A 12,320-nucleotide genomic window follows, 5' to 3' on the forward strand; every position below is an offset into this window, starting at 1 on the left:
GGCGGCTCTGGCCCTTCCTGTACAGACCTTGATTGTTCTTAGCCCTGTCCAGTTTATTGTCCATGTGTACTCCCAGGTACTTGTAATCCTCTACAATGTCCACACTGACCCCCTGGATGGAAACCGGGGTCACTAGTGCCTTGGCCCTTCGTAGATCTACAACCAGCTCCTTTTACTTTGTCGCACTGAGCTGCAGATGGTTTTGCTCGCACCATGAGACAAAGTTACCCACCACAGCAGAGTCATCAGAAAACTACTGAAGGTGACAGGACTCGTGGTGAAGAGGAAGGGAGAGAGGACAGTCCCTTGAGGGGCCCCAGTGTTGCTGACCACGCTGTCCGACACACAATGCTGCAGACGCACATGTTGTGGTCTGCCAGTCAGGTAGTCAACAGTCCAGGACACGAGGGGGGCATCGCTGCCAACTTCTCACGCAGCAGGGCTGGCCAGATGGTGTTGAAAGCACAGGAGGAGTCAAAAAACATGATCCTCACCATGCTTGCCGGCTTGTCCAGGTGGGTGTAAATGCGTTCAGCAGGAAGATGATGGCGTCCTCAACTCCCAGCCGGGGCTGGTAGGCGAACTGAAGGGGGTCCAGGAGGGGGCTAACCGTGGGCTGTAGCTGTTCCAACACCAGTCTCTCCAGGGTCTTCATTATGTGGGAGGTCAGTGCCACCAGTCTGTAGTCCTTGGGACGCGGCGTCTTCGGCACAGGAACGAGGCAAGATGTCTTCCACAGAACAGGTACCCTTTGAAGGCTCAGGTTGAAGACATGGTGAAGGACTCCACGTAGCTGGGGGGCACAGGCTTTTAGCACCCCGGGGGCAAACGCCATCGGGACCTGCAGCCTTGTTTGAGTTTCATCAGCTGTCCTCTCACCTGTTCAGCAGTCAGGCACACAGCAGAGGTTACAGGCGGGGGAGGGGGGGAGTCTTCAGTCTGAAGAGGGCCTGAGAGCCGGTTGATCCTGTTTATCCTGATTCACGTGGCAGATAATATGGCTGGAGTCCCACAGCTAACAGTTCAATGTCCGGGCTACAGATACTCTGCTTGATAGTAACGTGACCAGGGTTACACCATCTGTTGTTGACCAGAACAGCAAGCCCGCTGCCTTTCCGCTTACCGCTCCCGGTGTGAGCCCTGACGGCCTGAACACTCTGAAAGCTGTCAATAGAAACGTTATGGTCCAGGATATCCTGGTGTAGCCATGTCTCTGAGAAGCACATCAAACTACACTCACGGAACTCCGTCTGACTCCGAGCTAACGCTCGTCCATTTTATTCGCCAGTGATCTCACATTGCCCATGACGACAGAAGGCAGACACAGCTTAAATCTCTTGTTCTTAAGTGTCTTTTGTCTGCACCCCTCCCTCTTCCCTCGCTGCTCCGTTCCACCTCTGCATCCTCGGTGTGTCCTCCTCCAGATCTAAGTGGGGACATCAGTTGTCCTGGGCGCCATGCCACAGCGTGATCAGCTGTTCTCTGGTGTAAACAATGCGGCCAAACAGCTGTTCTGCAGCGGTGCCCTGACCGAGTAGCAGGAGAAGAAGTTTCACGGCTAAAAAAAATACCAAAACACTCTCGACTCTCATTTTCGTAAAGAGTGTAGTTTAAATTACACTTACACAAAGTTACTCAAGTTTTAAAGAAAAAGGAAAGCTAAAAGTTAGAAAAAGTAAGACAACGAGACGGAGCAACAGCAACAGGCAGCATGCACGTTGGCGCATGCACACTTACTAGAGGGGTGACAACCAACTGTGTTATACCTCATTTTGCTCTTTGGCACCAGGAAGCTTGATAGGCGTGCAGCTAGATGTCAAGATAGATGATTGACAGGTGCTCTCTTTTCCTGAAACACAACAGGAAACACTTCCTGGCTGCACCTGATTGGACCACCGCTTTCACTTGTGGGCTGTCTGCTCAATGAGGACCAACATGGCGGCTCGTTTGGAAACTGTCTTCATTTTAGATCGACAATGGTTAGTTCAAATGTTTTTCAGGAGTTTTCCAGAGGCGGCGAGTTGCGCTGGACGCCCCTGATTTGCATAAAGTAGCCTAGATTCAACTTTATGCAAATGAGTAAATGGCCAACGTGATGGCCCGCCTCCCAAAATGCAACGCTACACTACCAGAATGCATTGCAGGGCTTTCTACATAGACAATGAATGGAAAGCGTGGAAATGATGGATCCTGTGGACACCTACCATCACTTACACATTCCACTGGGACCGATCGAGTTCAAAACTAAATTACCAAGAGGGGGACACCAGCAACCCCTTCTGGTGTCTACCTTTATTTATTAAAGAGGGGACCTCCATAGCTTGCAATAGAACTGCATGTTGTAAACACAAACTGAAGAGGTACATGAATATGTACAGACTTTCTTGATGTCTTTCAAAAACCGATAATTTAAATCTTTTAACAAGAATCAGCCACTTTAATGTAGAATAAATCACCTGTAAATCTTTATACTTGGAGGCGCGCAGTGATATCATACACATTTCAAGAACTGCAGTAGCAGAAAATATATATAATGTATTACATGTATCTAAGTTTTAATTATATAATGAATTTTTTTAAATTATATTTTAAAAATCTGTCACACCAGTGACCTTTTTACATTTTCTATTAGGGGTACTAACATTTTGCTGTGCATATGACCTGTGCCAAATACTCATTGGTTCCAGGTTCTCAGTTGTGAGGATATTTAGATTTTTTTGTTTTGTCTTACATCATTCTAACCAAATAACTTTGGATTTTGGACTGACGACGCCACCTTGGGGTTCATTTTCAGACATTTTATAAACCAAACAATTAATCGATTAATTGAGAAAATAATCAGCACATTAATTGATAATGAAAATAATAATTAGTTTTAACCCAAACCACAAGGTTTTTGTGCCTAAACTGAACCAAACCTTAACCATAGCGTTATCACGTCATAAAACTAATAATTTCTTTTTCCAACAGTGATTTGTAATAGTTTTGAAGGACAAATGATGTCATCCTGCTGATAGAGACGTCATGTGTCGTTCTCAAGGGCATGGACAAACAACGTATTTTGTCATTTCATTTGGCGGACTTGTTGAGTACAAGGCAAACTAATTCAAATGCTCCGTTGTGCTTATAGATTGTGAATTTTGAATTTGTGCAGATCTTTACAGATTGAATATTTTATTGTTTCGCATGTTCAAAGATTAGTTTGTGTTTCAGTAAAGATGTGACAGCCCTGCAGACTCCGTTTCTGGCCTCTTTGCTGCTCCAGCATCTGTGTCCACATTCTTTTTTGTATTGTCACACTCTTTCACATGTGCTGACATGGCTCAGCCCCTCCGTACACTGTAGGTCAAAATGAGCAAGGACATCTCCTTTTGACTTTGACTCATTAGTGAGATGACTGTACATTTTGTGGACAGAAACTTGTATCGAACAGAGGCAAAGAGCAGCAGTCGAACCCTCACCATCTCACCTTCTGTCTGTCGTGGAGAATTCTGCCTTTGTTTGTGCAGCAGTGTTTATTTGTGTATTTGTCTTTATTTTAGAGGGCAGAGACCAGTTTATTTGCCACCTCTTACTTTTGCTTTAATCTTTTTGGACGTGAACAGTATGAGAAGTGATTGTTGGCTGTGTAGTATGTTGAGGTTTCTTTTTCTTTTGGACTTTCTTAATGAAGTTTCTTTAAATAAACAGAATCAAACTGGATCATCTTCATGTCATCTGATAGAGAACTAATCTGAGAATAAAGCTGCCTCTGTAATGAAACCTCCATGACAGAATAGAGTGTGTGATCCTGACAGTTTATTCTCTGTCTCTCTGTCTGCAGCTCAGATTGAAATCATTCCCTGTAAGATCTGTGGAGATAAATCATCAGGGATCCACTACGGGGTGATCACCTGTGAGGGCTGTAAGGTAAGCCCCGCCCTCTCCTCTTCAACGTCAGACATTGTCATGGAGACTCAGCCATTTCTATTTCTTTTTTTGTTGCACCACTTTTCTCTCAGAAAGTAAGTCGGCCTCTGCGTCATCTGAAGATTTTGGTTCATTTATGGTGTAAACATTCCTTACATTTGTTTCGTCATTTAATTCATTTAATTAATCATTTAATTCCATGTTATTCAGTTTGATGACTCTTAAAACTGAAATCTAGCTTGACCACTTCCTTGACCGGCACGTCATAGTTCATAGTATTTACCAAAACCACAATCTTTCCCTGACCTTAAGCCAAGTCAGTTTTTATTTATACCTTTACCCCTAACCTTAACCACTGCCATGCACAGATATTGTACAGAAGTGAGAATTTAAAAATGTTGACACTGAATGTAATGGAGGGTTTTGCGGAGTTGTCCAATAGCAGCGTTCCTGTCTGGCGATAGGTTTCATAGTTTGTCTTAAACTTTAATGATTCCAGCATTTACACCAAAATCACAATACGATTCCCGTTATCCTCCAACAGCTGGGTAGTTTCTCTTTCTTCTCCTCCATCTCAGTCTGCCTGTGGTCGTCCACAGTCTGAGTCTCACTAACAGAAGCAGAAGAAACATTTGACATTCAGTTGGGACCATCAGTCACAACCGTTTGGCACAGAAAATCTTCTGCTGGTTAGAACGGTTCCCTAAACAAGCGTGTGTGTGCAGCTGCAGCAGCTGCTGTTGGCAGCTGGAGGCTCATTCCCCAGCCAGCGTGCAGCGGATGGAGATTTATCTGTCTACAAACACAAGACAGGGGGAAGCTGATGGGAGCTGTGGCAGGATGGCTCATGGATACAGGAGGTCTTGGTAGAAAAGAGGCGGGAAAGTGAATCAAATAAACAAAAAAAGTTGTAATATTATAATAAAATAAAATGTGCTGAAAAGAGAGTGAAGGCCTGACCGTGGTGTCACTGTCTGACTGAACACATAACATAAAAATAAAAAGTCTATTCAGATTGAAGGATTCCCTCTTCTCTCAGGGTTTCTTCAGGCGGAGTCAGCAGAGTAACGCCGCCTACTCGTGTCCTCGCCAGAAAAACTGTCTGATCGACCGAACGAGCCGCAACCGCTGCCAACACTGCCGTCTGCAGAAGTGTCTGGCTGTGGGCATGTCCCGAGACGGTGAGACACACACACACACACACACACACACACACACACACACACACACACACAAACAAACTGATGGACACACACAGACATCGATACGTTGCAGAAGTGTCTTTCTGTGTGCAACATGTTGTCTGTGTTCATGTTCAGTGCAGTAATGAATAACTAGTTTATTCAAGTTGCCTCCTCAGCTCGATGCAGGTTCAGTCTCCAGTGGTACTAGACTGTAAATTCTCTTTCACACATTTTATTTCTAAATTTCTGACAGCAACTGAAGAAATTTTAAATCAAAAACTCGAGCAAGACGTACAGCGGTGTGAAAAAGTGTTTGCCCCCTTCCTGATTTCTTATTCTTTTGCATGTTTGTCACACTTAAATGTTTCAGATCATCAAACAAATTTAAATATCAGTCAAAGATAACACAAGCAAACACAAAATGCAGTTTTTAAATGAAACACTGCATTTACCCATGAAAATGGGCAAACGCTTTTTCACACCACTGTATATAGTCAATTAATACAGAGGACAAATGCAGTGTAATTTGTATTTGTTATAATTGTAGACATGCACTGTGTAAATCTCTTCTGAGAGTTTTGAGTTGCTGTCTGCTCAGATTGGGTTGGTTTGTTTTTGGGTTGGTAAATTCCACATCTCGTTCAGGTTGGGCGAAAGTTTTTGTATCTGCAAAAGTGCATTACAGTAGAGGAGAAATGATTTTTCTGTTGAATGAATGAAAACCTGCGAGCTTGTTCAGATAGTCAACTCGACTTCAACATACATCCTGTCAATCACAGAGGTGTACTTAAAGGGGAACTCCACAGATTTTCCACATCAGCATGTGTTGTGTAGTGACGAGGTCAGATTCTAAGAAGAACTACGTCATTAATCCGCTCGGGGAAATACTTTTCTTTTCACTCTGTTGTTAGACGCCTAATATCAATTCTGTACATATTAACCTATTAATACATTCATTCTGACAGAAATCATTTAAACTGCTGCTTTACCTCAAACACAGCTGTAAAGTTTGGTCGCATGTCCAAGAAGCAGAGGGACAGCTTGTACGCTGAGGTGCAGAAACACCGCCTCCAGCAGCAGCAGCAGCAGCAGCAGGGTCCCCTCCTCCTGTCCCACCCCAGTCTCGGCAGCCCAAGCTCGGGCGAGGCTGAGCCGCTGTCCCCTCACTACGGCCTCTCCTCCGCGGGCCTCACGGAGCTGCCGGATGAGCTGGGAGGCTCACCTGAAGGAGGATCAGTCTCATCCAAGGTCTGTGGTTTTTACTTTTCAGAGGTGTTTGAGCAAAAACTACACCCTAAAATGATTGAATACCCAACAGTTTATATGTATCGACCTTCTCCTCCACAAACAGGCAGACTCTGGAGGAGGAGGAGAAGGAGGTGGTGGGTTCTACCTGGACTTCCAGCCATCCCCGGACCAGTCTGGGCTCGATATGAACGGCATCAAACCGGAGCCGCTGTGTGACTATGGGTCCAGTAACGGCTTCTTCCCGTACTGCTCCTTCAGCGACGGAAACGCATCGCCCACCGCGTCCATGGCTGAACTCGGTGAGGTGGAGGAAATGGCAGAGTGTGAACAAAGGTGGTGGTAGAGGAGGAGGGGCCAGGGAGGAAATGTCTCCCCCGAACTTTTCAAAAGTAATCATGATGAGAGAATGATCTGAGCTGATAAAAATCCAGATAAACTCATCAGAGGTCCAGTCATTTCAACTGTGACTGTGCATTCAAGCTTCAGGAGCAGCAGCAAGTTTAATGGGGACATTTTTTGGATGTTTTTGGGGGGGCATTTATACTAGCAAACAGCGAAGAGTTAACAGGAAATGAGGGGGAGAGAAAGGATGACATGCAACAAATGTCCCCTGATGAATTCCAACCATGGACGGTACGATTACATGGTCAGCGTCGGGCCACCAGGAAGGTGTCTCCGGGTCTCCGGGTCTCTCTTTGTGTCACTGTCTCTCTAGCTTTTGCAGTGTTGCTATTGCAAATTCATGGCATCTTATATTGAAGACTGTCTCTGATATTCATCTCAAAATTAAAACGAACTAAGACTCAAAATCAAATTTCGCTAGACAAATTACACATTTGCCAAATCAGCTAAGCTACAGATTGGGGGAGTGGCTTTGAAAGACTTGGGTATTAACCTGGCAGGGAGATGCAATTGCATTGTATTGTGGGAAATGTAGGATCCAGTGTTTTTGGCTCCAGGAGGAGCTGGAGAACGTTGCTGGTGAGGGGGGCGTCTGGACAGCCTCGCTTAGCCTGCTGCCACCACGACCCTGACATTGGTTGGTTGTTTTATATACTAATAACAACTCATCATATTTCTTTGATCGTTATAAAAACATTAACTGCTCCCAGCAACCGCTATCACAGCTATGAAATGGCAATTTAGTTTGATAATCAGAATCAATATTTGTATGTAATTGTGCAGGTCAGTGGGCGGAGCCCTGGTTACGGGTCTGTGACCTCCCATGATGGACACAAAATCTGTATCCACTTCTGGTGGCATGTGTGGGGCTCTAAAAAAGACAAATAGAAAACTTCCACCATACGGCAGAAGGTTGTAGAGAGCTGGGGGGGGGGGCAAACAGAGAGACGATGAGGAAATATCTTGAAAGAAGTGAAGCAGAGAGGAGGAGGAGGAGGAGGAGGAGAAGAGACAGAGGAATAAGAAGCCACAAAGAAGAGTTAGAAAGAGACAAAAGAAAGTAAGAGAGAGAACTGTGGGGCAAACAGAGACAGAAAGGTGGTTTAAAATAGCAGGAGGTTGGAAACTCATCTTCAGAGCTCATTAAAGTCTCTGTGTGGTAATTAGCTGTCTGTTAATTAGGGCCAAGTGGGACGTGGCAGGGCACTCGATGGGGGAAATCATATTTTTATTCTCCCTGGAGATTTTTTTATTCCCTTTTTTTTTCTTTGACAAAAGCATTTATCATAATACCCCGATCCAGAAGCTGTATTAGCTGCTTGTGTGTTTGTAGCTCGTTGTTTTGGTCTCATTCATCTGCGCTGGAGCAATCGGCAGCAGCACAGAGACGCTGAACAGAACAATAGTTACTCTAAGTGTCTTTAGGGTTTGTTTCTTCTCTGAGCTGCGTTCACAAACTTTTTGTTGACACTGTTTCATACGGTACAAAAATTTGGTTAAAGGACTAAATTCCTCTTCTGTGCCACAAAACATACAAACATCACAAGCACAGATCAGAGGTAGGAAATGGAAGCGTTGTGTTGGTATATACTGGACGGAGTCTGGACCCCCTGCATACATCAAGTCTTTGAGTTTTCACCTTCTAGGTGTTGTTGGCACGTTGTACGCCACAAGAGTGCTTTGGGCGTTCAGACTAAAACAGCCCTGTGTTAACAAAATGCATTGGTGGTACGGGTGAGATGGTGAAATATCATCCAGAAAGTCCAGTTTGAGGGACAGATCCAGAGTCTGAAGGCTTATGAACAAGTTTTTTCTGACACAGGATTTTTCGGGTAAGTCATCACGGTGACAAACATTTTATCTTTCATCGCAGTGATTGCGAGGTAAACAGTGGGAATACAACATTAAGTAATCTACCAGAAATGCTTGCATGTATTTAATCCCCCTCCACGGTGTCGTGTCAGATGACACTGCTCTGCGATCCAGCAAATGTTGAGTCAGGTTCAACTTTTTTGTTTAGCCCGGGAAGCAGACAACTCTGCCAACTCATGTTTCATTCGCTCTGGCAGGAACGCCTGGCCCCTCTCCCATTTCAGGCTACATTATCCTTCCTAAATATGAAGTTGTAGGCTACATTAAAAATGAAGTGAAATCATGACGTGTTACTTTACTGTGATAACTGTGTTGATGCTACGTGCTACACTGTGCTGTGTCTACCGACACGTATGTATGTTGTATCATGATAGTAGCAGGAATGAGAAATGACCTGGAAACAATAAAAGCATTTAAATCAAAATGCAAAACAATTACTAACAACTATATACCAGACTGCAGCAGCGAGTCTCCGCAGGCAGCAGGAATAATATCCAACAGGCTCACAAGCACTGAGTCTGGTACATGAACCAATATGGCCAGCCCCAAAGCCCCCGAGCGGTCTCTTCGGTATTCTTCGGTGTACGGGCTGCAGTTCGGCAAGTACAGGAAGTGTTCGAGGCACTTCTTAAAACAAGGTCAACTTTGTCGCACAGTACTGAGTGAGTTTGTAACACTGTTTAAGGTTGGAATGGTTCAATTGCTGGCATTTAGTTTAGCAATATATAAAAGCAGAGTAGGCGGGCTCAGAGTGCGAGGCCGTGGCTATTTCCTGGAAGCACTATGTAACAGTGCAGAACCAGTACATGCTGAACTCAAGAAGTAGCAGCAGAGAAGATTAATTTATCCGTTCTTTGCCAGCACTCAACTGGTTTAGAGAAGCAATCAAAGATCATATTAACTGATCCTGCACACATTAGTGGCTGGAAGACATTGCAAAGCAAAGCAAGGCAAAAATTAGTTTTAGGTTCAAATCAAAATGTGACAGACTGACATGAAAGTTACTGAGCACCTTCCTGCTCCCCAGAGGACGAACCTTCCTCTCCTGCCACCATCAGGACAAACTTTACATTGTTAGCTGCGCTACTGGTTCTCAGCATGTTGCTGACTTTCTGACCTCGTGGGTTAATCCAGCCGTGCTCACCAGCTCACTGTCATGTGTTTCGTTGCAGATCACCTGGCTCAGATCATCTCAAAGTCTCACCTGGAGACGTGTCAGTACCTGAGGGAGGAGCTGCAGCAGATGACCTGGCAGAACTTTCTGCAGGACGAGGTGGAGAGCTACCAGAGCAAGGTGTGTTTACTGCCTTTATCTAGCGGCACCATTAGACACTACAACAAAATCAGGCAGTGTACCTGTGCGTTCTTTATTGTAGTTTCTCATTTTAAGCTGTCACATTTCCCAGACACTGTCAGAAAGGTCTGTTTAACAAGTTGTAATTCGCTTCAGTTCAGATGTATTCAGTTTAAATATCCTCCCACTCTGTTCTGTGCAGCCGCGGGAGGTGATGTGGCAGCTCTGTGCTGTAAAGGTCACAGAGGCCATACAGTACGTGGTGGAGTTCGCCAAACGCATCGACGGCTTCATGGATCTCTGTCAAAATGACCAGATCGTGCTGCTGAAAGCTGGTGAGAGGGACCGCCACGGTCATAACGTGCTTCATTCAAGGCCAAGTCTGGTGCTATTCAATATTTTCCTTCTCGTCAACAAATCCCACATTCAGACTCAAACCAGCAGTAGATGCATCTGCTAACAGGTGTGTGTGTGTGAATCACAGCTGATGGATCTTCTTCCTCCACTGTCGTCCAGAAACTGTTAAAACACATCAGCGAGCCGCTCTGCTGTTCCTTCATCACCACGAACACACACACTGTAGTTTATTCTGCCTCCGCCCCACACACACCGTCCTGCTGCCCCAAACACTCACTACAGCACCACATGTGGATTCATCCGCCGCTGGAAATAATTAAAAATGAAATTATATATTTGTGAGGTGGAGGAAGTCAAAGTTTTGAGAGACAAACTAAATAAATGTTGGTTTGGGTTTTTTAATGGGATTTATTGACAATAACACAATTTAGAATATCGCCTAACTAGTCTCATATTGTCAATGTTAAGAAGTAACAGATGCACAGGAATGTTACCCGGATATTCAAACCAAATATATTAGGTTTTTCCTTGTTAGCTGTTTTCTGTGTCCTTTAACAGAGGCAGGTTTTCATTTCACACCACCTGTTCCTAGTGATTGATTTATCCAGACGCTCTGACGTCATTTTCATTCTGCACTGAAGCTGCGTTCACATCAGAAACTGGAAGAGCAAAACTCCTTTCCTTCTCATCCAATTACCAGAATCTAAGTAGCCACACTGCTAGCTAACCAACTAAAAAGAAAGCACTTTCACAAAAACACCATCTACTTTTACTCTGTCACACGTGACAGCAGAGCATCTCACAGGGCTGGCATTGCAATTTTTATTTTGCTAGAGAAGAACTGAATTAAATGGAGTAAGTAACTTAAAGGGATACCTTCCAACATATTAGAGGAAGCTAGCACGCCGTCTAGCTATTGTAAGTTAGCTAGCTTGTTAACTACCTCCTCCTTCCATGTCACTTATTTTCTTACACTTGAATAGACATGTTTACACTATGTTCTCTATGTTATCAATTACAGCAATATTCAGTTTTATCATAAATGTTTAGAGTTCACAGGACAAAATGGAAATGCGATTTTTCACATGTTCGTATATGAAATCCATCTTGTTTTAAAAGCAAATGTGACTGATTAATCAAATGAATCAGATAATAAATTGTCATCGGATTTGGTTGGATTACACATTAATCATCGGCGTCTCCACGTTTTCTCTGCCAGGCTCTCTGGAGGTCGTCTTCGTCCGAATGTGTCGGGTGTTTGACTCGCAGAACAACACCGTCTACTTCGATGGGAAATTTGCAGGTCCTGACGCCTTCAGAGCATTAGGTGAGCGGAGGAACTTTCTAACAGAGGATGACTTACTTCCTGTTACTCACGGACCGTCGCACCCAGTCACAGAGGGAGGCAGGGCCCCAAAATAGCATCTTCCTTCTTGTAGACACACCATGTGCTTAGTTTAAGACTAGTCGGAGGTTTGAATACTTGCACTTGTCATATCAGCTAAATGAAAGCACAGGATAATAACTGTATAATACTATAATATCCCATAAGGATACAGCCTGTTAGCTGTTGTACAATTTCCTTTTGACTCTTTAACCCCCCACCCCCGTTCCTAAGATCAGAGGTCCGTGTTGGAAGTCTTATCACTCCCATGAACTCCACTGAGCGCTCTTCCACGTCAGTCTGATTTCTACCATATGACCTCCTGGGTGCTCTGCAGTGGCTGAAATTGCCAGTGGTGGAAAGTAACTAAGTGCATTTATTCAAGTACTGTATTTAACTACAGTGTGAGGTACTTGTACTTGAGTATTTCCCTTTCATGCTACTTTATACTTCTGCTACACTACATTTATTCGATAACATTAGTAACCAGTTACTTTGCAGATTCAGATTAATAATACAACATATAGTCAACAAATAATTAAGATGTAATATTATAGATTAAGATAAAACTTTATTGATCGGGGGGGGAGTATATAAAGTCATTAAAATGAGCTCCACCTTCACCAGCTGCAACATTAGCGATGAACACACGAATGCATCAATGATTATA

At 44.1% G+C, this 12,320-nt stretch overlaps 1 protein-coding gene across 2 annotated transcripts in view; it reads left to right on the forward strand.

The window, feature by feature from the left end:
- Nucleotides 1-12,320, forward strand: part of LOC122877103 (nuclear receptor ROR-alpha A-like) — a 104,173-nt gene that overhangs the window by 82,304 nt on the left and 9,549 nt on the right. For both annotated transcript variants that reach the window (XM_044198209.1, XM_044198210.1), the window contains 7 exons: nt 3,824-3,909; nt 4,949-5,090; nt 6,094-6,341; nt 6,445-6,640; nt 9,788-9,909; nt 10,112-10,244; nt 11,486-11,593. In XM_044198209.1, the coding sequence (XP_044054144.1) occupies nt 3,824-3,909; nt 4,949-5,090; nt 6,094-6,341; nt 6,445-6,640; nt 9,788-9,909; nt 10,112-10,244; nt 11,486-11,593 (1,035 nt within the window). The remainder of the gene's footprint in view (nt 1-3,823; nt 3,910-4,948; nt 5,091-6,093; nt 6,342-6,444; nt 6,641-9,787; nt 9,910-10,111; nt 10,245-11,485; nt 11,594-12,320) is intronic.

The sequence above is a fragment of the Siniperca chuatsi genome, linkage group LG1 (genome assembly GCF_020085105.1).
Source record: "Siniperca chuatsi isolate FFG_IHB_CAS linkage group LG1, ASM2008510v1, whole genome shotgun sequence".
Classification (NCBI taxonomy): Eukaryota; Metazoa; Chordata; class Actinopteri; order Centrarchiformes; family Sinipercidae; genus Siniperca; species Siniperca chuatsi.